Here is a 25,699-nt window from a genome sequence, read left to right on the forward strand (position 1 = left end):
TCATGGGCGTGTAAGTGTAACTACAAACTCTGGAGTTGGACAGAAGTTGTAAAACCAATTGAAGAAGGAGCCAGAAGCAACGAGGGGTAAGGTAGACGCACTTTATTCCTAAAACAGAAGCTGCACCATCAGTAGCGGCACACAATTATATGTACACATATACACACACAATTACCTAAATCTGTTATATAAAATATATAATCTGACAATGTACCTTTTAATTCCTCTTCAGAGCTCATTGAGTTACTGTGCGAGAGACTCTGGAGCCGCAGCAGACAGAGAGGTAAGTCTCATCCACTTGTCGGGTGGGACACAAATGCCCAGGCCAGCTTTTACTTCATTTTTACAGCGTGGCGATAAAAAGGTCTGTACCCTTTGAAAAAATAATATTCTAAAAGCAATCTACAGCAAATTCACTCGGACAGCTTTTGTTCCGTGTTGTAATCAAGAAAATTACACTTTTGAAACCAATTCCTTTACAGTGAGATGTACACACCCGCTAGGATTTGTAATATATAAAAGATATTAAGCATTAAAAATTCCACATTTAAAAACTTACAATAAATAATATATGCAGGCATTTCATTAAGATAAAATTTCATAGATTGCAATCTACAGTCATTAAAAAGACATTTTATTCTCCTTTATGAAACGTCCCTTGATCTTCCAAAGTGGATTCTTGGCATCTGGTTGATTGATTGTTTGATTGGAAACTTCCAGTCAGTCAGTCAGTGTTGTGTGAGATAGATCAGGGAGGAGGGGGGGAGGCAAAGGGGCGCTCCCTCCATGTTTGCCCTGATGGAGTGTGAGGTCCTTTTTGAGTGTCAGGGATTCTACTTGGTGGCAGGAATCCCACATTTCATCCATTCAAATCTCTTCAGTTTGATCCTGTTTCAGTTCAGAGCATGTTCATGATAAAGTTGTACATCTGTGTGAGCACCACGAAGTGAACAGGCAGACAAGAGCGACGGTCCTGGGTGGCAGGGTCGCACGTCAGCCAGGAGAGGGCGTTGTACTGCTCCAAAACAAATCTACCATGTGGAAGGAACACACAGCACTGTTAATACCAGCAGGAACGTTAATGAAGGTGCAAATGTTTAAAGCTGATCCGAGCAGCTTACCTGAGCACATCAGAGGTGTGGTTGGAATCCAGCGGGTGGGAGTGCTTACTGTGGAGAAGCTCGTCTGATTGGACAGAAGACACGTGCAGGTGCAGAGAGGCCTTGGGAAAGAGAGAGATGGAAAAATGACTATCACTATCACCTTCTGTGTGTGGAAAACAGTGATGTTGAAGGGTCGAGATAGTTTTGAAATTATTTTAAGTATTCACTCATGCAAAAGGAAAAATGCAATCCCTTTTATTTTTATAAAATACTGAAGATCTTCTGGTCAATACTCAAATGTTTACATGATTCTGAAACATTAACCTTGAAAGAACAATGCATCAAGTCTTAGAATTTCACAATTTATTGAACAAAAAAGAAGAAATAATTAATCTATGATGTAAATAAGAGTTAGCTGTGTGAGTTTGACCTTCTCTAACAGGCTGAATAAAGAAAACATTTCATAACTGAAGTACCTTGAGGAAGAGTGGGCACTGGTTCTGGGCTTGAGGGCAGGCGGACCAGAACCAGTCAGGCAGTGGTCCAGCTTTGGCTGTGGAGACAAAGTAGCCCAAAGCCATCGGCTGCTGTAAGATGTTCAGAGCCTCCTCGTGGGACTCCATGCGGTCTGCACTCTGACCCTGCAAGACAACGCCAAAAAGGTCACTTTATCATTCTATTATCCATCAAGTGTCACTGAATTTATTTGATGTCTGCTTTCCCTTTGTTTCAAACTGGAGGCTTCCGCTAAATAGTATGAAATGTTGTTATATTGAGCTTCCACTGAGGCTCACATCAAAACTTTGAAGGGGCTTTATCTGAGTTGACGATGAGTGAATGGAGGCAATGTGACACTTGATACAAAACCAAACTTCATCACGTGGAGGATGAATCCAAAAACAAGTGTTCACCAGTGTTACCTTGTTAACTGTTACTCTTTCTGTATTGGAGGGCATGCTGGTTAAGAAGTGCTTTTGGTCTGTAATAGACATGTAACACAGATTTTTTTTTGTATCATTGAAGTAAAAAGAAAAAGAAGGTGACCAACCTTGCTTCCGTCTCCCCCCTGGTGATAGTGGGACCCGGGAGAGTGAACGGGGGAGGTCGTGGGGGAGTTGGGCAGGATGTTGATGAGGTCTGGATCCACCATGTCGTTGTCGAACAGGTCAAAGATGCCCATGCCATCAGATCCATCTGCAGAAATAAAGGTACACAGAGCGCCTAGGGTTAAACTCATCACCAGCACGTGTCCTCTATTAAAGTGACGCCTCGTTAGCTGCTTAACATACCAGGATTTATGGGGTTGAAGTTGATGTCAATGGGCTCTGTAGTGTTGGTGTTGACCTGCACCATGGCTGACGTTGGGAACACCAGGATGTGTGTGCAGGATGTGTCCTGAGGGGTACTTAGCTGTGACGTCTGCATGTTGAGCGTGGTGCTGCGACCAAACACAGAGCCCGTCGACACTGAGTCTGCAGAGACGAGATGGAGGAAAACACAATCAGACCTTGAGTCAACTTCTAAATGGTCCAAATAAGTTTGAACAACAATAGTTCCGTTTGCTTTTACCTGGCATGATGACAAAAGAACCCTGGGGCTCCATAGCAACTAGACAGGCGCTGAGGATGCTGGGAGTGTCTGCAGCAGAGATGCCACACAACCTGCACGTCTCCTTCAGACGTTTACTGAGAGATTGCAAGTTCCTCCTGCTCAGCAGAATACTCCAGTCTGGAAGAAAATAATGAAGAGCATATCAGTGTGTGTTAATCTGAGCTGCATTCTCTACAAATACTGAAAGTGTGTGTGTGTGTGTGTGTGTATGTGTGTGTAAGCACATGTAAGTGTGTACCTCTCAGCTCGCCGTGGCCCATTCTACCGAGCCGCCCAATGACCACCCTCCATGGCAGCGATGTCACCTGCACCAGGCCGAGACACCACTCCCACAGCTTCTGCAAACCCACCCGCCTGGCTGAGCCCTTTTTCCTGCGCGCCCTGAAACAAACGCACCAACGTTACTTAAAATAAGAACAGTTAGATCTATAACTAATCAGATGACCATATGAGACTGATGCATAGTTTCTCTACATCAACTATACATGAGCGAAAGTACCTGTTGGGCACATCAATACTGATGATGCAGGTCTCCAGCAGCTCTCCGTGCTGGTCGGTACAGGAGGCCAGCAGCCAGCGCTGGTCATGTGACAGGCAGTAGCCGACAAACAGGACGTTGTACTTCTGTGATGCCTCTCCAAATGTCTCCCCGAGCTCAGTCTGCTTGTCTTTGACAGGAGCCAGGATGAAGGGCGGCGTGTACAGGCGCAGACACTCAGGCCTCTGCATGACAGGAATACTTAGTTAGTTAGTTTAAGTAGAAACGACAGAGTCCGACTTTGATTTGTAAAGCGAACAGAACAAAAGTTACCTCAGGGCTCTTGAGCGCCATGTCAATGGCAAGGCCGGGGCCGAAGCCCGTCAGAGCTTTGAAGTTGGTGGAGTTAGGCAGAGGCCGACGACACTGAGTGAACACGGAGAAGGCCAGAGACTTGAGGTGCTGACCGTAGAGGTGACGCTCCCCGCTGTGAACCGGCTGCAGCAGGTACTGACAGGGAACAATCTGAGAGGAAACAAATACCAGGATCGTGATATTGACATTCAGTTCTTAATCCTATAAATATTAGCCTTTCACTTTGATATTGTTAACTGGAATGCATTAATAGATGTGAGGTTGGATGCTATATGGCAGTTGGTTGGGAATATTCAACTTCATCTCAGCAGAAAGACTTTCTAAGGAAGGAACTCTTTTATAAAGAAAAAAACAAAGATTTTTTTTGGGTCAAAACTTTAAATAAATGCTATTCATTCAGAGCAGTCAATGTTAATTATTTGACCGATGTGGACAATCTAGAGACGTGAAAGGGTGAATTGTTTTTAATGCAAATTCATATTTCACTCTTCTTATACATATTAGCACAGAGCCTCATTCACCTTAACTCTAAGATATTGAATGATAACAAACTGTGATGCAGACTCAGCAGAGAAAGGGAGACGTGCACATCTGGCCATAACAGACTGAAACCAGTATGTGATATAAAACGTTCAACATGAGCCTCATGTTCGGATATTGTTCTGGGAATTATCAGTAAAATCTAAGTGCACTGCAGACTCAAGTGTCCCTATATTGTAGAGTGGGATGATATGACTTGAAATGTATTTTTGCTGTAATGGTATTATATCAAGGTATTACAAAATTTAAAGTGATACGCACATATGAACACATGTTCACACACCACTACCCTCCTTCTCCCCCTCAAACAAGCCTTTGATGCCTTATTCAATTAATTTGTGTGCATGAGATCAGAGAAAGCGTTTTTATTTTATGTCTTCAGGCACGTTGTAGCTTGTGACTCAATCGGTGTGGTTTTTACTTTAGTTTTCTCCTGCAGAGGTGTGTTTCGCTGCAGCCAAAAACACAATTCCTTATAGAGGCCCGTCATAATAAAAGCTTTTCAACAAAATTATAAGATCTGACTTTTATTGTGAAGGGTTTGTAGGACATGACATGTCTATCAATTAATTATCAGAGTTTAAGTGGAGCTACACTTAGCAGAGATTATCAATAACAGTGTAGTATTTACAGCCGCTGCTTTGAGAAAAAAAATCACAGCCTCACCACACTTCTTTGAATCATCTTGGACTTATGACAAGCGAGTCATAAGTTAAAACACACCTTTAAGCAGGCAGACCTGTTGTAGTGGAGATGCAGTTAACACTGAAACCCGTCTGACACAACGTGGAGGCGGTGCTGTTTGGTCAATGAGTGTGTAGGTCTGCCTGGCTCTGCTAAGTGTCAAGAGTGAAACATGCCGTGACCGTGTCTCAATCTGAGCTGTTATCTGTCATAAATCACTCTGCTACTACAACTTTTTACCCGCTACAGTGGATGGTAGGTAGAGCTACCGGTGGCTTCAGTGGTGGCTCGTGTATGATCTACAATCAAATGCGCTTGTTTAAACTGGTGACGACGGTATTGCAAAAAGTTGTGACCAATCACAATTAAAAAAAAAAATGTTAATCGATTGACAGCACCATTTTAATTCAAATGTAAATGGACTTCAGCTTGTATAACACTTTTCTAGTCTTCTGACTGGTTTTACACCGCATGTCACACCTACCCATTCACACACTGATGGCAGAGGTTGCTATGTCAAGTGACCATCACAAGTAAATAATCCATTCATACACATTCACACGCCGCAGCGGGAGCAGCTTGAGGTTAAGTGTCTTGCTCAAGGACACATCGATCATGTACCTGTAGGAGCTCGGGATGGAACCCCAAACTTTCTGGTTGAGAGACGACTGACTCTACCACTGAGGCACAGCCGCCCCATCATAGTAAGTGTGCATTTTTTTTTTTTTTTTTGTGAAATCAAATATAAGACCTGGGAGATTTACTAATATCTGATATGAAAAAAGGCAAATAGAAACAAGCTATATAACAAAGAATATTAAAGCTGCCTTTTTTGTGCTAATATTGTAATTAAGCTATTACCTACTCCATTAGCACATTCACACCTCATGTGTTTTTTTTTACATTCCCTCTGGCATGTTGATGCAACCTTGTGTTACTATATCACCTCTATTAGTGTTTGCTAACGAGTCCCCTGCTCCTCCTCACCTCCCTTTGTGCCTGTTGGTTACCCGCTCAGTTCTAACTAAATAAACAAAGATGACTGATATGCTGTTTCCTAAACCCCTTGAGTGAAATTTACCCTCTACCATTAATCCTTTTTCAGTATAAGGACATTAAAACTCACAAATCATAAACACACTCATTTATGAAGCAAGAGTAACATGAAAAAGACTGTTTTGTTTTCCCGTACCTGTACTGAGACAGCGTTTCTGATGCGAGCCGGGAGGAACTGCAGCATCTCCATATAGCAGCGCAGCAGGCCCAGCGTGTAGGCGCTGGAGTGGACCTCTCTGTCCGCGTCTTCGTAGCTGAAGGGGTCAACAATGTAAACCACGATGGCGGGCGGGAAGGACACGGCGTGAGACTCTCCGTCTGTCGGCTTCCCCACTTTATCCCTCTCCATTGTGCTGTTGAGAAAAGAAGATCATGTTTTTAATAAAGTGCAAATCAATATGATACAAACAGGACAGAAAGACGATCAAAAGAAAAACGGGCAAATGGAAATCAGCAAAGCACATCAGTTTCACAAACTCAACTTCTAAATGGTGCAGCGAGTGTAAGTTTTGTCAGAAAGAGGCAACCAAACATGTTTTTTCAGGAGTAATTAGCCAGAAATATACCATCTGGATGAAAGTTGTACTCTGCTAGTGGGCTCTTACCTCTCAGGTGGCTCGGTAGGCTGTTGAGGCTGGCTGGCAGAGGGTCCGTTTTCCGCTGCCCCCTGTGAGTTTGACTGGGGTCCGTTCTGAGACGCACTGCCCTGCAAGCCTGCCGTCCCAAATGGTGTGTAGGAGCTTGGCTTAGCTGAGGTCATGCCTCCAATAGTCTGGGAGCCTGATGAGGAGGAAGAGGTGGAGGAGGGAGGGGTGCTGTTGACCTGGGCAGAGCTGGTGCTGGAGCTGGTAGTGTTGGTGCTCTGGGGTCCTGAGGAGGAGGTGGAAGAGCTGGAGGTCTGGGAGGAGGAGGAGGCCACGAAGGGGCGCTGGGATAATAGAGAGCTGTCCAAAGATTGCTCTGACAGGTACGGAGCTAAAAGGTCAAAAGGAAAGTAATCAGATACAGCTTTTATTAAAATGCAACCTTGCTCACTTTGATTTCTCAGATGATGGAGTGAAGATGTTACCTAGATCATAGCGGCACACTTGAGCAAAGAGTTTGAGCTTATTAAAGGCTTCATTGTTTCCATCTCTGGCAGCCATCTTAAGGAACCAGTCACTAAGGGGCTGCTCCATCATGCTCCTTCCGTCTTTGGTGCCGACCTTCAATACACCCTCGGGGTGACTCTTACAGATGGGCCTGTGTTGTCCAAGCTGGCATGCCTGTTAAGAAAAAGGAGTCAATGCAAAAACAACATTGAGTTATTCATGTTATCAGAGCATGGAACTGTTTTTGTAGGCATGTTGGTACAAGGAGGGTGAGTTTTATGCCACCAGGTGCGTACCTCATACATCGCACTCAGATCTTTGAAGAAGGTCTTTGCTCTCCCAAGGAGAGCTTCATTCTCTGGGCAGATGACAACATATCCCACATCTCTCTGGGAGCCGAAAGGATCCAGAAGAAGCTTCTCCCAGTAGGGCAACCCAAAAGGAGACAGCACCACAAAATCATACTCATATCCCACCAAAAAAGTGGGAATGGGCAGAGGCTCAGGAGACTCATCTGTACCTGTATTGAAAAAAAGTAAAAGGTCGCTTTTTTAGCTGTTTGCACAAGTAATGAACCAGCACAGTACTCCAAAATGGAACTCTTGTTAGAGAAAGGTTTGGTGCCAAACTCCTTTCACATACCATATGATCCCCTCCCAGCCATCTTGTGGAACTGCTGCCAGGTGAGCGGTCCCTGAACACCCCATGAGCGCACACTCCTCTTCTTCTGGATGGTGTCCTGCAGCACTGGCTGAAGGGACAACAACACCCGCAGGACGTCCTGAGAGAAAAGCTTGTTCATATCTGCTGCTACATGAGGGAAAACAGACAGAGAGAAAAGTCTTAGCCAGAATTTGTGGAAAAGAAAAAGTAAACATCTCAAGTCTTAAATCTTTAAAGGGAAAATAAGAATAAGATATGCATACATTTGCATTTTGGCCACTGATGAAGACATGTGCTTTTCACTAGTGCTTCATCCACTTTGCCTCCAGACATATTGTCCATGAACTGCCTGCCATGCTCCAATGCCATGTAGCAGTCATTGTAACAGTCTCTCTCTTCCACCCTCAGAAAAGAACTGGGGGCGGAGCTTAGCTTGGGGTACTCCACGCCTGCCATTGGTGAGAAGGGGTTAGTGCACTGGTCCTGCAGAAGCAGGATCAGCTCGTCTGGAGGTTTCTCAGCCAAGCTGCCAGCTTTGTGTGACGCTGAAGCTCGCAGCTCCTCAAAACACCGCTCCGTGTCCCGGCTGGAGTCAGAGCCCCGTCCCACCACGTCCAGCTCGTCCTCCAGAAACAGCCCAGCAGATTGCCCGAAGCGTCGATTGGTGACAGCACTGAAGCCACAGGTGCACGGGTACTGCGCCTCGCCGTTGTCCTTAAGGTACACGCCTACGTCAGCTCCTCTGATGTTCATGTTGCAAACACACACGCAGCAGCTGTCGAAGTTACAGTCTTTGAAAAGGTTCATGACTGACTCGGACAGTATGAGGGTGACGTAGAGGCTGTGAGCCTCGGGGATGGAGGGTACAGTGGCTGGCTCAACGGAGCTGAGCGGTCTGCAGGTGGAGGGAGTGGAGGCGGGCGAGTAAAGGTCAGAGTTGTCGTACTTGAGAGAACCCTGGACGCTGGATGGACCGCGGGGCGTCCGTGGAGTGCGTGGGGTGCGAGGTGTTGGCACAGAGAAGCGTGGTGTGGCTGGGGAGGGCAGGATGCCCGTTCCGCTGTTGCTGGGAGGGGCGCTGCTGGACATGAAGGGTGTGTGAGTCTGAGGGGTGTAGGTCTGACTGTAGTCTGGCTCCACACTGGGGACATTACTGTCAAAGAGAGGAAAAGTGATGAAAACCAAACTTTTTTTTTTTTTTTCTAAAAAAAGGAATCTTTTCAGGCTTCTCATCATTGGCTTTAAGGATAAACATTATTATAACCTTTATTTATAGAGCATTTTCAAAAATACCAAAATGCTTTACAAAGGAAGCAAAATAAAACAGACATGTCATTAAATCAGCATGTTTGAAATATAAATAGATATCAGCACAGTTTAGAATAAAATAGCACCAGTCTGTAGGGACTAGGGCGGGAAACCCAAGGGTCCCTGGTTCAAGTCCCGATACAGACCAAGAATCAAAATTTTTATCTTTCTTCTAAATATTTTAAGTTATAAAATAGATTTAAAAGAATAATTCTCCCGTTTATGTACATTTCAGAGACTGTTTTTTCACGGTTGTGGATTACTAACAGGAGAGCTCCCGCTCAGCAGGAGACTTAAAAACACAGATGATTCCAGTCTTAAAAGCACTAACCTGTCTTTGGTGAGGAGATTGACATTCGTCACTGGGGGTATGAGTTCCATCTTGCCCATGGTCCAGCTGGGCGTGTACAAACAGTCCTCTGGCAGTTTGATAGGCAGCAGACACTGGCTGGGTAGTGCCTTCAGGGGGGCGTACATGGAACAGCCGATGAAAACCTGACTCGTCTCCGGCTTGTACACAAAGGAGAAGTCCTACAGGCAAAGAAGAAGTAGTTAAAAAAAAAAACTCTGATTATGCTTCATTTTTCACTAGCTCCACAGATGGCAGGTGTGTTACTTGCTGTACCTTTACTTCAGATGGCTTCGGGCTACAGAATCCCTCCTCCACCTCCATCTTGAAGTGGTTGTTGAGCTGGCTGCCGTCCAACAGGGTGAGGCCCGCCCCTGCTTCAAGGCTATCCTTGCTCCCGGAGTTCATAGGGGAGTAACCCTGCTGCTCCAGGGAGGGAGGTGTGGGAAACATCTGGTGCAGGTCTGCTGAGCCTAAAGAAATAATACATTATAGCTTCTCTTGGAACATGGTTATAAAAATTACAATGCACATTGATTTAATAATGCCACAGCTACTTACTTATGCAAGACAGGGGGTCCAACGTGGCTGCTTTCGCCTCTTTACAGCCAAACTTGTCATCTGTGCCAACTCCAGCTCTTTTAAAGCCAGGCTGTGGAGACAAGAGAGAGCAAAACTTTACACTCAATCCGACTTCCATTTCAACAGGCTCTACAGGCCAACATCCGCAGCTGATGCACTTACTGCTAGCTCATCCTCATCGGAATTGAAGATTTTATCCAGGTCGCTGTAGGACACGGCCAAGTCGTTCTCATGAATGAGGCTGGTCGAGGCGGAAGGTTTGTTACCAGAAGAACCCTGACCGTCTGCAATGCAAAAACGTATTGGACAGGAGAGCATGAAATATGACAGCACACCGCAAACAATGACTTTTCATGTCAGTTAATGTCAAACACAGGGGTTAAGCTGATTTAAATAAGGCTTTCTTACCCTCTCCTGAGCTTCCAGTTCCTTCATCCCCCTGAAACAAAATAAGACAACAGTCACATCATTCATTGTTACATTCAAGGGACACAGATGAAATCATTTGGCATTACTTAAAATATTTATATAAATTGCTTCTATTTGAAATGTATTACAAGGCTGTTTTAAAACGAATTCAGAAAATCTTGACACATGAAAAGGTAAGACGTAAAGTTGAACCAGCAGCAGTGATATGGAGCTTGCTCTTACACTAAATATGCACATGTTGATTTGTTTACAAGATGACTTCAAGGCCAACCTATCAGTGATGATAGTTATTAACACATTCATTAGCTGATGTGATACACTATGCCTGCCCTGTAAAATGATATCCATATATGGAGATTGATGTTGAAGGCACAAGAAATACACTGGAAGGGATATTATAACTCGTAGTTTATCGTGGTGGTATAATGTGTCCAATGTCAATGCATGATAAAAATTAAACCCCAATTAAAAAGGATATAGTTGTCTTTTACAACACCACAAACTGAGCTTCCTGTCAGATAATTCACAGGAAACAGAATCCAATTCAAACAAGGGCCCCTTCCTAAAAGCCACAGTTTAATGTGGAGAGTGGACTTTTTAGTCAACTGAACCCTCGTAGTCATTCAGTGGACATTTTTTGGCTCCCTTAGTAGACTGAACATTTCAGCATGGATGCTTCTTTCTGGGTTTTGTGCAGCATGGTTTGGATGCGTCCTTTCAGGAAATGATTTGTATTTTAACAGTGCAGTCCACAATGTTGTGTGAAATGAAATGTGAAACGTTACTTCACGTGAGCCTCCGAATCAAAACACGCGTGGATGGATGCGGCCAGTTCGGGTAGCGCGCCTTTTCAAGTTTTAGGTTGGTACGTTTTTAACATGTAATGTGAAGTTTTGTATTATTTACTGAGCCATCGTGCATATCACATCTGAGTTGGAGTGTCAATAACGTGAGGCAGGCTAATGACGTCACTTCCACACTGAATGAATCAAAAGAAGTAGGAACAACTATCGGCCAGCTGAACAGTAGGTCCTAACAGTATACAGCACAGATAGAAGGCACTGTCTACTGTGTACTGTCAGATTGTGTAGGCACTTTGCAATCCGGAAGCAACAAAACATTCCTGTGTTATACTGAGATCTCATGCTGGAACATCAGTCCTAGTCAGGAACCCACCTTGTGTTTTTTGTTGCCCTCTCTCTCAGATCCGGGTTTGTCTTTTTTATCAGTGAAGGTGAACTCATCATCTCCCTCCACAAAGGCGTACGGGTCTGGCTCCTCACTGTGATCTCCGTCACCTATGGCAGATGCAAGATGGCTGTTTCTCCGCTGGGCGTAAGTCTTCACCAGCTCCTCGGACACTTTAAGAGGGTGCTGGGAGCCCGACATCAACCTGATAGGGAAGAAACGGTGAAGATGAAGCCTTGCTGTTACCAAATAGTTATATTTTGTTTTAATGCAGGTGACCCTGATCAATTAAATACTCACTCAGTGATAGACACAACACTTTCTGTTCCTGCGCCTCCCCCAGAGTCATCCCGCATTTTATCCACAGGGAGCAGCGGCGTCTGGAAGTTGGACGCCTTCTTTCTGGGCAGGTTGAAATACTTCCAGGGGTTGTGGGTGGAGTCTTCGTTGGGGTTGATGGCTGAGCCAACAAAGACAGTGGGTTCAAATGTTTCATTGTAGTTGGGAGGGAAGGGCAGAGGCAGGGGCATGTTCTCCAGCTGAGGCTCCTCAGACGAGCCCTTCTGTGGCAGAAGGCAGGGCTCCACTGATGGAGGGTAGAACGGTTGGTGGATGGGCGTAGACGAGCTCTTCATGCCACCTGGAGTCATGTTGCCTTCTACGTGATCGCAGGGATGTGGGCTGAGAGGAGGCGGGGGCGGGGATCCAACAAGGTCTGCAGGGGGTCCGTGTGTGTGCAGCGTGGGTGCTTTAGAGGGCACCGTGTCGATGTGGTGCAGGCTGGGATACGAGCCCTCCTCCTGAGGTCTGAGACAAAGCCTCTGGGTCTGCGGCTCCAGGGTCTGCTCCTCGCTTACAGAGTTCCGGTGGTGGAAAGGCGTTTGCGGCCTCTTTTGTTGCTTATCCCCTTTCTCCAGCTTCTCGCCCAGCTTGTGTTTGGGGGTCAGCTGAGCGGGCTGGCCTGATGAAGGTGGGTGTCCTGAGGTGCTGCTGGATCGCTGTTTCTGATTCTTATGTCTATTAAGAAATAAAACCAAAGCTTACAGGAGATGTTCTTTAAAATACAAAACAAAAATCTAGAGTCATAATGCTGTCAACAAACCTCGAGCAGTAACAGTGTGGCCTGTGAGTCGGCTCCACAAAATCCCAAATTCCAGATGTGTCCGGCTCCTCCTCACAGGAGCCGTTGGTCAATGTAGTAAACTTCCTCCTGTTAAAATAAGGAAATAAAACATTAATTTCAGTTAGCACTGAGGCACTCATTTGAATTGACATCCTGATTGTAAGAAGAGATGAAGTGAAACATACTTGTGCCCTGTACGGTTTGTGTTATACTCCTGCCACACAGACTCCACCATCTGGTTGGCCAGCCTGCGAGGGATTTTACCCCCATGAAGGGTGTTGTTGGAGCTGAAGCCATCGGACGCAGAGGACAGCTTGAGCCACCTCTGGGTAGGCTGATAATCTACAAGAGAAGGAAAGACAAGAAAGTGTTAGTAAACAGAATCTTACAGAAATAAGACTGATAAAGAGTGTTGGATTCTCGGTGCAGATCAAAGTCTTACCAGTCTGAGCCTCCTCTGGTGACGTTGGAGGAGTCAGGGTGACAGAGGACATGGCGGGGTCTCTGTGAGAGGACTGACCCTGCTGAGCACCACAAAGACTCCCTGAGGTGTTGACGGAGCCCTGAGGGACCAGAGTGGGGAGGTCGGACAGGGGAAGAAGCACCAGGCAGGACGGGTAAACCATCCTTACTCCCGCTGCAAATGGAAAAACAATTGTTCATTTAAAAAAAAAAAAACTTGTCTGTGCTTAGAATCATTTCATTATAGCGACTAAAGTGATTTAAATCACTTGAAGTTCAACTATGAACTATTTATTTCAAGCTGATAACGCCTTACCGACAAGGACCTCCACAGCCGCTAGTGAGTCATCCTCCCAGTCTGAATCCTCAGCTTTGTCCTCTGGGACCTCCTTGGGATTTGGGCTGATGGGGTAAAACTGCCTCCACTCTTCGATGAGCTTCTGCGTGGGGTGGTCTGACATCTTAAAAGCCTGACCGGTGAGGGTCCCATTCAGGCCATACGGGCTCAGGATGACTGGAGTGCAGAAAGGAGTCACAGAAACATATTAACTCCACAAGTAATACAGGAGGGGAAAATTAATATAAAACATTTAAAGACACATTAAAATGTATAATATTTGACATTTTAAATATTATTAATATAGCCTATATCAAATATATCCTGATTTATTGTGTTACTGAATAGTGCTTTTCTAAGAAGAGAGTGAAGTCTAACTCCCTCCAGGAGTTCTCAGCTCTGTTCTCACCGACAGGACAGTGCTTCCAAAAACAAAACATGTTTAAAACAAGTTTTTTCTTGTGTGAACTCTCCCTCTTCAACTGTTAGCCCTGCCACCATATAGAGGAAGAAAGACTCAGGGATGCAGTTTGTAGAGGCATAAAGGTGAATAACCTTCTCAGAAGTATAACTGACGCAGAACAGACAGACCCAAAGAAAATAATCTGTTTGGACTAAAACACTTCAAAGAAACAAGAACTGAATTATCTTTGGGCTCCATATCACAATGGAAATAAGTCATACAAACAGCCAATATGAGGTTGGCACACTAAGGGAGGGGTGTGGAAGGTGGGGAGGTGATGCACTGAGGGACTGAGAAGATTTGGCCTGAGAGACTGGTGCTAAACCAGTGACATCTACTGTTCATCTACTCTGAAAGTGCCAAATTATATATTTTAGATTGTGCACAGCTGGTGGGTTCCTACCTTGCAGAGGGCTGGAGCCTTGCTGGGCGAGACTGAGATGCTCCTCGCTTAGTCGCTGAAGAGGCTGATGCTGGGCGATCTCCACGCTCGTGCACACGTTGCTGTCGCCGTGTACGAAGAAGGTAAACGTGCAAGACAGGTGCTCACTGCAAAGGGGTTAAAAGATTGGGGGCGGGTTAGGAAACACACTTGACTAAAGCTTCCAGCATCCAAAATTCTACTTTAATCTTTGCAGGCTATTTAGGTTATCAGTGCCCTCACCATCATTTTTAAAGACTGACATTCAACAGGGTGGAGACTTTGACTGTTGCCCCCACTGATATGGAGTAGACACATGACAAAGCTGAATGTCTCCAATCTGATGCCCCACATAACACACACACACAGTTACAATCTTCATCAAACCTACTCCCAACGTAGAGTCAAAAATACCTAACAGAGATTATTATAGTCCTAAAATGTTAAACAAATATTCTGATTTATTACTTAACTACTTCTGGAAAGCCAGTCGGCTAAATGCACTTAAATAGTACTTGTTGACATGGTTGCTGTAAAACCACAGTGCACACTCAGCATTTTCCAAAGACTGCCCTGTTTACCAGCCAAAGAGGGCAGGCGACAGCGAGGCTGCCAGACGCTTCTGTTAGAGGTGCTGCACTGTTGCCTCGAGCTCACACTTGTAGACATCTTTATGGAAAAAACAGAAGCTAAACACCAGCGAGCAAGGAATCACCTCCTGTTCTATGCAACAACTCCGTCATAAAAGCTGCTCCAACCCTGCGAAAGCATTGACAGAGCTGCCAGAGTGAGCTGAGCCAGAAGGGAGCTGTGCATCAAAGACAAGTCAGCCAAAAAAGCAGAGGCTCAAATTAGCTTGTTAGAAAACACCAGGATACACCAGCCCGCTTCATTCAAGGGGTGAGCTAAATGTATGTCACCGCCTTTTTGTGCAAAGGTGAAGAAATACAGCTGTGCAGTAGGTCGCTGTAAAGCAGAAAGCTATTTATGTGTAGCTGCTGGCTCCCCTCAAGTTTGTGTTTTTACCAACAACAACACAGACTGGATTACAACATGCAGTTGGGAAAGGGGAGCTGTGGGCACTTTACAATACCCTGGATGTGTTGCTCTGTTTCTTTGATGACGCTGAATTGATGTTGAAATTACAAAGTCTGCCGACTTGTATGTCATGCTTTGCATGTGTCAAACCAGTTTTAAATGTGTCGTGCCAATGAAGCAATTATGAAACTGGATTAAGGATGCCATAATACACCAAGCAAAGCAAAGAAAAGCAAAGAGAATTCACGAGTTCAACTACAGCAGGTACCATAGAAAACAGCCGTGTGTCATGCTAAGCTATTTAAAGAAATCTGGGCTTTATTTGATTATTAAGAAGATGATACTCCCAGAAAAAAAGGTGTCTCTTTAGGATAACACATATTACAACTAGGCCTGACACAATACCAGATATTTAAACTTGGGACGTGTCTAGTAAAAATCAAACAATAGCAACACCTCTTTTGAAACCATGGCAACAAAAATACAAGACGTAGGCACCCAGTATTGGGTAATTTGTTTTTTCTTTACTACACCAATGATGTAAATTACAACTTATCTGTGCAATTTAGACACTGGTCTCTGTTTTTGCTCGCAGCAGCTTTTTGTTAAAAAGTATGACTGGAGATCTGTAATAATGTTCAGGCTTTGATGCTTTTATTACTATCGATCAAAGCAGAGGAGTATGTATCACTTCAAAAGCACCTGAAAAAGTCAAAGTAACAAACATTTCAACAACCCAGATTAGAACACAAATGAGACATCACAGCTGCAAGCAATATTTCAGCAAAATCTCAGATGCAAACTAAACTATCAGAGGCTGTAAGGGAATTCTAATGGGAAGTTTTAAGAAAAGTCAAATAACAAGGGTATCTACCCAATATGGCAACAATCATATGCACTCATGCATATCATGTTGAACAGTTAATCTGTCTGACTTGCTGCCTTTTAACCAACACTTAAGCAACACATGCTGATATGATGAACGGATCAATGCAAAATACACAATTTTCTCTGCTGCTACATTTATCTACAGCAGATGTGCTTCTTCTTCAGTGTTGAAAGAAGTCACCCCAACATATATATGTAACCTGAAGTTGGTCCATAGCTTCGATGTTTTTCCAAAACTTAGCTAAATGACACTTTTCTGACCTCTGACTTTTTTTTCTGTAACTCTCCTTTACTTAAAGGCTTTCACTGTTAAGTGTCTGCAGGATGTTAGAGGTGGGCGATACGACTTGAAATTTATATCACAGTATATTTTTGGCCTTTTGCTGTAACAGTAATTTATCACTGTATTACAAAATTAAAAGGGAATAGACATATGAATGCACTAAGACCTGCCTTCTCCCGCTCAAACAAGCCTGTGAGGCCCTATTCAACAGATTTGTGTGCATGAGATCTGAGAAATATATTTTCTAGGTCAGTGTCTTCAGTTAAGTTGTAGCTTGTGACTGAGGTATTAAGTTTTGTTTTCTCCTGCAGAGGTGTGTTAAGCTGCTTATTAATGCCAACATTTCATGATATGACTCATTCAAAATATTTTCAACTGCATAATAAGCATGGCATTTTATTGTGGTTTGTAGGAAACAGGCGGCTGTGGCTTAGTTGGCAGAGTTGTCGTCTCTCAACTGGAAGGACGAGGGTTCGATCCCTAGCAACATGTCTGATGTGTCCTTGGTCAAGACACTTAACCCCAAGCTGCTCCCTCTGCTTCGTAGGTGGCGTATGAATGTGTATGAATGGGATTAGTTACTTTTGATGGTCACTTGACAACCTCTGCCATCAGTGTGTGAATGGGTAGGAGTGACCTGCGGTGTAAAAGCACTATACAAGCTCAAGTCCATTTAGGAAATGAACTGTGTTTATCATCGAATTAACCAAGCTTAAGCAGAGATACACTCAGAGATTATCAATAACACTGTAGAGAGTTAACAGTGAATTCACAGCCGCCGCTTTGAGCAAAAATCACAGCCTCACCACATTTCTTTGAATCATCTTGGACTTATGACAAACGAGTCATAAGTTAAAACACACCTTTAAGCAGGCAGACCTGTTGTAGTGGAGATGCAGTTAACACTGAAACCCGTCTGACACAACGTGGAGGCGGTGCTGTTTGGTCAATGAGTGTGTAGGTCTGCCTGGCTCTGCTAAGTGTCAAAAGTGAAACATGCCGTGACTGTGTCTCAATCTGAGCTGTTATCTGTCATAAATCACTCGGCTACCGTGGCTGGTAGGTTGAGCTACCAATAGCTTCAGTGTCGGCTCGTGTATGATCGACAATCAAATGCACGTGTTTATACCGGTAACAACAGTTCTGCAAAAATCCATGTTGTGGCATAGCATGATACCGGTGATGGTATTGAAACCTGTTTACTGACCACCACTACAGGAAGTGCTGGGGATTCATTCACAGAAGCTGACAAAAGAACAATACGTCTAGTGTGAGTAAAAGACTGTTTTAAAAAACAAAAGCAGAGAAACAGCTAGTAGCTTACAGCATGCACATGTTGCTGTAACTACACAACCAGTGGCTGTGGAGGTATTTCCCATGTACTCAGACAGAATCCACATCAGCTGTTACTTGTGACCAGATAGGTAAGACATATTGCCATGTCCCTTCCCTTTCTGTTGCCTGTTAGGAGCAGGACATACCTTTTATTTATGGTCTTCTCTTCCTTCTGGTATGGCTTGACAAACCACTTGCCGATGCGAACAAAGCCGCGGTTCATGAGACAGCGTTCCAGCAGGTTGTGGATGGCCTTAAACAGGAGCGTTCGACACTCGTAGGATAGTCCGCTCTCCCACTCACCGTCCTCCTCACCTGAAACAAGGCAGAAGTGTCAAATACTTATGACAGACAAACCTGGCCCTTTTCTGATTATTAATGCTGTTTAACTTTTTGATGAATGGTCAAGTCAATGTACATTTCCAATTCCAAACATAGATACTCTCTTTACACTCTGGCTAAGATCTGTGAAAAATTGCTCTCTGCCTTTGTAATTACAAATCTGTGTTGCCTCCTTGAAACACTTGACCCTCCCTGAGACAGGAGACACAGTGTGGTAGCTATGAAGAGGCATTGATACCACAGGTTTTACAATAAACAAAGTGGAAAATCAAGACTGTACGAGGTTAGTGTGATGCACAACTGCTTGCTCTTCTGCTACCAAACAATCCAATGCCTTCGTGGCTGACGGCCAATGGATTCCAAAAGGCTTTAGAGGCTTTAAAAGATATGTTGGCCACAATTTGGTTCGGCTATCACAACATATTATCATCAGACTTTGGATCATTAAAACTGCATTAGAGTTTTTTTATTTGCCACAGTTCACAGTTCAGTTGCTGGAATTGTGATCAAACGCTAAACAAGTTGAAACATGAACAGAGTCTCCACAAATGAGCCAGTTTCGCCTGCAACGTTCTGTCAGCTCAGTAGCTCTGGATAGAATCTGCTATTATGAAAAACCATCACAGGCTTGAAATTTGAACACCTAAATAGTTGTGCAAATCAAAAGTGCTGAATTATACATGAATCATTTACGTGTGGGGTGCCCCTAAAGTTGTTGTTCACACTAAGTAATCAGATTTGGATTTTATGAGAATCACTTACTCGAGAGCTCATTGTGGATAAGCTCAGCAAAACTGGGGTCGTCGCCCCACCAGAAAAGCCAGAGCTCTCTGCGACCCGGGGTGTGGTGCCTTCTCCACACGCTCAGCACATCTGCCGCCAAGCATCGGCTGAAACTACACAAGATAGGGTCCTCCTCGGTCACAGGGAAAAGGATGGGCGAAGAGGTGGGTCCTTGCCACACAAATCGTCGCCATTTTATTCCAGTCAAATCAGCCTAAAAATAAAAAACAAAGAAGAGAAAAACAAGGTGAGACTTTACACACACCATAGCTGCACAACACTAAGCCAATCCACTGTTGTTGACTGCATAACTCAGTGTGGTGCTTACTCCTCTCTCTCTCTCTCTACATGCAAAACACACCAAAGTGAAACTGAAAGGCTGCTCCGCTCTGTCACACAGAAAAAATAAGTCTCAATGAAAGAAAAAAAAAGTTGAAAAGTGATATTCTCTCTGACATGAAAGTTGAGAAAACATCTTGGAAGATGTGTCACCACAAGCACGACTGAAAAGCAAACTGTCACCAAGTTAATTCACTCAGCACTTTCTTTTTTTTGTATCAACCAGTGAAGCACCACAGCTTTACTCAGTCAGCAGTCTGGGGTTAGTTATTTAAAAAAAAAAAAAAATATGACACCAACTCTGCAACCTGACTTCTTATTAAAACACTTCTAATGTTAGAATTAAAAGCTGTTTTGATGAGTTTGCAATAATGCTGCTGCCCTGTTACCATCTAGTACCTCACATTAAGACTACTCAAGACACCAATGAGACTAACACAGTGTCACAATCATGATTTATTTAACAGCTGTTTAACCCCGCATTATGTGTTTAGTTGTGGCACTTCGCTTGATTACGATTTTTTTTTTTTTAGCAAGTTGCAGGCCCGATGCCTTCACGCCAGTCTGCAAACTGACGTTACAAAGCTTGTTGCCCTGATTAGCCAAAATGGCTTTCTGGCCTCTCTCAGTATCGGAGCTAACGCTAACTAGCGCAGGGAGCAACTCACCAGGCAGAAAAGGTTGGAGTGGCAATCCTCCAAACTGGCCCCGTTTGGTACAAAGCACGAACTCATCCTTTTTCACTGCGTTGTTGTCACGTTAAAGTCCATTGTCTCAATCACCATCGAGAGGAGAGGGGGGGAGCTGATCTTCTTAAAGCCTTGTTGAGTTGTAGTATCCCGTTAAAAAGCTACAACAAGCTACCGCTAGTCAAACAAGACAACTTCCAGCCGGCGCTTAGCCACCACTAGCTTATAAGCTAAGCTAACCTCAGACAGGGGGGGAGTCAAGAAAGCGTCAACTGGGTTAAGCTTTTCTAGCAAATTCATCAATTTTTTTTTTTTTTTTTTGTAATTGTATTGTCTGATGTGGCTTAGCCTAGCAGCAAAAGCTTGGCTGGCTTCACAACCTGAACATTGTTAAGAAAAAAAAAAAAAAAACACTCTGCCCGTTAATTAATATCACCTGGATTGGAGCAACGAACACCAAACAAAAGAAAAGTTATATGCGCAATAAAAAAAATATAATAAAATACGAGCTGGATAACTAAAAAAAAATAAAAAAAAAACAAACTTCACCCCCCTTAAAAAAAAAAAAAAAAAAAAAAAGCTTAGTCCCCCTGGTATGCTAATGCTAATGCAAGCTAGCTGATCTGAAACAATTTCAAAGCAAAGGAACTCTCTCCCCTCCCCCTGGTCTCTCCTAGCCTGCTAGCACAAAAGCTAACATACCAGAGCTCCAACGCTACAAGCTACCTAAATAAAACAATTAGCTACACCGCCCTCACTTCCGCTAAAACTCCCGCAGAGCTCCGTCATACTAACATCCACTCTTCACTGAAAAGCCGAAACAAAAACCGAGGCTACTCATCGGCTACTTTTCCCTCTGCCTGGTCCATGGGTCCAGCAGATTTCCATTATTTCAGTTCATGGATTGAATTCTTTAATGGCGGCCAGGAGGACAACTCTGCCTCTCGACTCCTATTGGCCAATTTGGCGGTAATGGGGGCGTCATCCGTCTTCAAGTAAGCTCCATGACTTCACAGTTTACAAGATGAGAGCTCCTCCAGTGCATCTGTCATACAGTCAGTCAGCGGTCGGTGCTTTCAGTGAGGTCTGTTTCTAAACATGTTTCACTGTGCAACATCTGCTGCATTGCACTGGGTGAATAATATAGGGCTTATTTATGAAATTATGGCTCTTTAAAAAAAATAATATAAGCTTATTTATAAAATTATGGATATTTTAAAAAAAAAATATAAGCTTATTTATGAAATTATGGATATTTAAAAAAAGTATATAAGCCTATTTATGAAATTATGGACATTTAAAAAAAATAATATAATCTTATTTATGAAATTATGTCTCTTAAAAAAATAATATAAGCCTATTTATGAAATTATGGATATTTAAAAAAATGTATATAATCTTATTTATGAAATTATGGACATTTAAAAAAATGAATATAAGCCTATTTATGAAATTATGGATCTTTAAAAAAATAATATAAGCCTATTTATGAAATTATGAATCTTTAAAAAAATGAATATAAGCCTGTTTATGAAATTATGGATCTTTAAAAAAAATTATATAAGCCTATTTATGAAATTATGGATCTTTAAAAAAATTAATATAAGCCTAAATTTAGTCAGCAGTCCCACTTATACATTTTAAGACAACTCTGTTTTCTGACTGAGTCAATTTCTTTTTGTGTTGTCTTATTTATTTATAAATTTATTTAGGCCAAGTTATGCAGACAAAGATGTTTCCAGCTGTCAAATTGAACCTGTGAATCTGCTGCAATGTGCATGAATAAAAATTTGTTCTCGAGGGCTAAAAAATGGATCATAACTTTTTATTTAAGGTGTTTTAACGCAAATTATGGCATGTTTGTAGTGGTTTTATAACTCACGTAAACTTTACGTTTTCAGGCACACATCAACGCCATCCTGTCATTTCCACAGCAAGCCACAGGGCGGAGACTTCACACCAGTGTGCGTCCCTCCCTAACAGGCGGAGCGTCAGATTGCGTCGAGAGAAAATGTCAACAACATGCCGGAGTCTTCCAGAGACACAGAAACGGAAGAGGGAACGAAAGACAGACAACAAAGAGATCAAGGAAGCCCGTCGTCTCAAAACATCGTGTCATTAATATCACAGATTGCAGATGATAATTTAACACTTGTGCGGGTAGGAGACTCCTTTGTGTGAAAATCCTGTGGTGCATATGGCAATATGGAAGCAAATATGGTCACTTCCCTGCCACAGTATAGGAGAGACATCTGCACCTCCAATTTTGGTCGATAGCAGGCAGGGGAGCTTATCTGGGCCCATGTGCCACCTCTAAATTAATATGAGACATTAAGCAAACATTTCAATAAGGGTTTGTATTCTTAAAACTTATTTTCCCACGTAAAATATTCATCAAATGTTTCCCTGGCTCAAATGTTGAAATACCCGTTTCTAGCCTGCCAAATGTTTTACTCTGAAACTGAGGCCCTTAGATTTAGGGAAAGAGAGTTTCTTTGACTTCAGACATAAATAAAGGCTATCAAAGTGGGTGAACATCTTTAGTTTGTGTTATTCAACATTAATTTCATTCATCATTTTTTTTTCTCTTTTGCAGCTTGAACAGCAAACTTTATCAATATTTTACAATTTAATTAAACAAAGTACCCTTAGGGTTGAACATCAGCATTTAAGAAAAAATAATCAACAATCCTGGCTTTTATTATCCTGGCTCGTTCATCTCTACCATCTTGTATCATTAAAAAAAAAAAAATCCTGTGAGGTATCCCTTACAAGTTTTAAAATTTGTGTCATTATAACCTTTTGGTAAAGTCTTTCTAAATTTCCCTCTTCAACACAAGAATTCAGCTCAGTCAGTTGCAAAGATTAATGTCGGGTATCTGAAAAAAAGAAAAGAAAAAAATAAGTCGAGTTTATATAGATGTGTAAAATTGTATATAAAACTTTTGCTGTGATTATGGTCATTTATAGATGGAAATGAATGATGATATCCTTAACCCCTCATTGCTTTCTTGTCTCTTATACAGAATATAAGCACTGGACTGGCAGTCATTGGTGTCATTGTAATAGCGAGGAGTATCAAACTGGTAAGGGAGAAAAATACACAATGACTCACAGTGACACTCTGAGGTTGTGATATGTAACAGTGTCTGCTAACATCTAAAAAAAACTGTTTGTATTTTATGTTTCCAAGTCCATGCATAGAGTAACAGCTTCCCCAGTTAGTTTCTGTTCTATTCCTGCACTCTCATGGGCAGATTGGCACATTAATCCATTCCTGCAGGCCTAAACCTTGACCCCATATGGACTATGTTAATTCCAAATCTTGTTTTCTCGTACGATAGACTTTCAGGATTTGAATAAAAAACATGAATACTATTTTACCCCAGTACAACACAGAATAATGAGTAATAAGTCAGTTGTTTTTCTCATTCCACTTGTTTAGATCACTAAATTCCAAGTTGCATCCGAGATCCCTGCTCGTTTTATTGAGAGGAACGTCAGCCTTCGTGGAAAAGTTCATTCAGTCTCAGAGAAAGGGCTCGAAGTGGAACACGTCCCAATTCATCTCCCGATCCTCTCTCCGTTACTTTCGAAACACAAAGGTAATCTGGGGAGAAATCATGAGGGCATGCACACATTCACAAACACACACATTCAAATAAACATTTATGAAAAAGCAGCTTGTTGAGAATGACCTCCTGAGCGTTAGTAACACAAATCCCTCCTGACTCTATTTTTATTTTTTAAATCTTATTATCCTCAGTTTCATTTTTATTTTGTACAGTCAGACTGTTTTTTATTTGATCATCTTCTCATAAGTGAGAGTGACATGTAATCTTTTTAGCTGTGTTATCAATTATGGTATTCATGCCTGTGCTTTGTATAGAGTGCTCCATCAGCACCTCTCGTATGAAGGTCAAGAGTGAACAGATTAGTTTCTTGTCAAGCAATTGCAAATATTACTTTAGTCTTGACCTCCAACATTTTCAGCCAGGTCAGACCCATTTCTCAGGAGTTTATCTGTTTCACAAACATGAATTACAAGCATAATTTTCATAGATGGGATAAGCTTGTATGAGCTTTGTAAATTAATATATTATTTATTAGAATGTTTGAAGTCTGTGACTATCCCTGATTTGAAATAAACTCCAGACTCTTTTAGGAAGAACACACTTTTTCACAGCAACAGCAATTAACACCTGAAAAATGTTGCTCCTTTTATTCACTTTGAATAAAATACAACAGATAATCATATTTAATCAAACCCACTTCTCATCATTATCAGTGTTCAGCAGAGTTTGTGTATTGATGCTCGTGTTATTCAGGTGACGAAGAAACTCCAGCGGTCAGCATCAACCTTCACTGCTAGTGAATAATGTACATTATTTTCATCCTCGTCAGGTGTGTGCAAGTCTCCGATACTTGTGCATCTTGCAGGAGTGGAGCTGACTCCAGAAGGCAGGGCATGGCTGCAGAAAAACCTGACTCCTACACAAACAGTCTGGCTAAAACTTATCAGCAGAGAGAATGAGACACTGCACTGTTTGGTGTCTCAAAGCAGGGTGAGCATCTGATAACTCAGACAAAGACAGCCATAAGATAGTTCTAGACAACAATAGTTTTTTGTAAGAAGTCTTAAAATGATATACTTGAAAATAGTTTGTATATGTATACAGTATATGAGTGTGTATTTCTTCCTTGTCTTCCCACCTCTCTCCAGCAGGGGTTGATGAGGAGCTGCTGCATGAATGAAGAGGTCCTCAGACTCGGCCTGGCTCGCACTGCGCCAGTTGTCGGAGTCTTGCCGGACTCTCGCCTCTATTGGCGTCTCCACAAACGGCTGCACAGAGCAGAGGTCAAAGCTGAGAGGAGGGGGCGGGGCCTGTGGAAGCAGGAAAGCCTATGGGAGAGGCTCTCCAAGGCCATCAGGGACGGCTCTTTCTTCAGACTGATGGGGAGAATCTTTAAGAGAACTTGATGAAAGACAAAGACAATTGTTGAATGACATCGCATTTTGTAATTTCTTTAACCTTTTTTAGGTGTTATTTTCAACAAAAGAGTTCAAATGTCTTTTTACAGTTTTAAAAAGTGCCATCCATCACTCAGTTTCTTGTTAAAGATGTGGTATTTGATGCTGTGAAAACACTTAAATGATCCTGATAGCACATACAAAGAGAAGTCATATTTCCTTCACATTCCTCGTTACTGTTGTTGCATTGGGTTTATTGTTTATTTTTTACTGTATTTAGCTGTCGAGAAGTTTAAAATGATTAAAAAGTCCACCTAAAACCCTGACTAATCCTTTGGCCTTTATATACCTCCTCTGTTGGTATATGCATGTGTCTATGGGACATCCCACTAAACACAAGATGGGGTGGGGTATGTTAATTGTGTTCCAAATGGGTGGGGGGGACCACTTGTCCCTCTCCCTGTTGCTATAGAAACAGCAATTGTGAAATACAAAGCAAAACCTAAACCCTATATTGACTGCCCACAAACCCCATGGGAGCCTTACATGTATGGGGGTTTGTAAGTACCAATAAAAAGGGCCCTCTTAGTCGTAATTTGACCAGGTTATTAGACTATCTGAGCACTTAAATAGAGCCGAAAAGGGGCAAAGCCTTGGAACTGGCCTATGTTTTATAAAGAGTACATCTTTATTGTTTAAATGAGTAAAAACACAGAACAAGAGAGAAAAAAAGCATGATTTTTGTTGTTAATTTTTATCAAATGGGT

The 25,699-nt window shown here is 42.7% G+C and overlaps 2 protein-coding genes across 4 annotated transcripts; one reads left to right on the forward strand and one right to left on the reverse strand.

Moving 5' to 3' along the window:
- Positions 1–87: 87 nt before the first annotated feature.
- On the reverse strand, positions 88–20,745 carry LOC109999415 (mediator of RNA polymerase II transcription subunit 13-like). Its single transcript, XM_020654462.3, has 30 exons — positions 19,940–20,745; positions 18,912–19,146; positions 17,954–18,122; positions 14,246–14,391; positions 13,359–13,556; positions 13,023–13,217; positions 12,766–12,922; positions 12,560–12,667; positions 11,758–12,474; positions 11,446–11,662; positions 10,249–10,279; positions 10,003–10,124; positions 9,820–9,910; positions 9,535–9,731; positions 9,241–9,440; positions 7,865–8,754; positions 7,581–7,748; positions 7,235–7,458; positions 6,917–7,112; positions 6,453–6,822; positions 5,984–6,200; positions 3,526–3,717; positions 3,214–3,437; positions 2,953–3,095; positions 2,673–2,831; positions 2,393–2,575; positions 2,152–2,297; positions 1,580–1,744; positions 1,122–1,222; positions 88–1,031 (listed from the first exon to the last, which is right to left on the reverse strand). The coding sequence occupies exons 1-30, from the start codon at positions 20,003–20,005 to the stop codon at positions 899–901; spliced, it is 6,360 nt and encodes a 2,119-aa protein (XP_020510118.1). The 5' UTR covers positions 20,006–20,745; the 3' UTR covers positions 88–898.
- c18h3orf33 (c18h3orf33 homolog (H. sapiens)) lies at positions 15,004–25,258 on the forward strand. 3 transcript variants are annotated; one of them, XM_065960255.1, is made up of 6 exons: positions 15,004–15,163; positions 21,862–22,120; positions 22,987–23,046; positions 23,406–23,565; positions 24,365–24,525; positions 24,684–25,258. In XM_065960255.1, the coding sequence occupies exons 2-6, from the start codon at positions 21,983–21,985 to the stop codon at positions 24,939–24,941; spliced, it is 777 nt and encodes a 258-aa protein (XP_065816327.1). In that variant the 5' UTR covers positions 15,004–15,163; positions 21,862–21,982; the 3' UTR covers positions 24,942–25,258. The 3 variants fall into 3 exon arrangements, with proteins under 3 accessions (XP_065816327.1, XP_020510664.1, XP_020510655.1); XM_020655008.3 differs by lacking the exon at positions 15,004–15,163 and adding an exon at positions 20,818–20,955 and having other exon boundaries at positions 24,687–25,258; XM_020654999.3 differs by lacking the exon at positions 15,004–15,163 and adding an exon at positions 20,821–20,955.
- The last annotated feature ends 441 nt before the right edge of the window (positions 25,259–25,699 follow it).

This window comes from Labrus bergylta, chromosome 11 (genome assembly GCF_963930695.1).
Source record: "Labrus bergylta chromosome 11, fLabBer1.1, whole genome shotgun sequence".
In the NCBI taxonomy this organism is placed as follows: Eukaryota; Metazoa; Chordata; class Actinopteri; order Labriformes; family Labridae; genus Labrus; species Labrus bergylta.

Excerpts from the sequence above, each read along its gene's own strand:
- c18h3orf33 (XM_065960255.1), top strand. The coding sequence starts at position 21,983 with ATGCCGGAGTCTTCCAGAGACACAGAAACGGAAGAGGGAACGAAAGAC. Across the intron at positions 22,121-22,986 it reads ATAATTTAACACTTGTGCGG|AATATAAGCACTGGACTGGC; the intron begins GTAGGAGACTCC and ends TCTCTTATACAG. Across the intron at positions 23,047-23,405 it reads TAGCGAGGAGTATCAAACTG|ATCACTAAATTCCAAGTTGC; the intron begins GTAAGGGAGAAA and ends CCACTTGTTTAG.
- LOC109999415 (XM_020654462.3), bottom strand. The coding sequence starts at position 20,005 with ATGAGTTCGTGCTTTGTACCAAACGGGGCCAGTTTGGAGGATTGCCAC. Across the intron at positions 7,749-7,864 it reads TCAGTGGCCAAAATGCAAAT|CAGCAGATATGAACAAGCTT; the intron begins GTATGCATATCT and ends TCCCTCATGTAG. Across the intron at positions 1,223-1,579 it reads AGTGCCCACTCTTCCTCAAG|GCCTCTCTGCACCTGCACGT; the intron begins GTACTTCAGTTA and ends CTCTTTCCCAAG.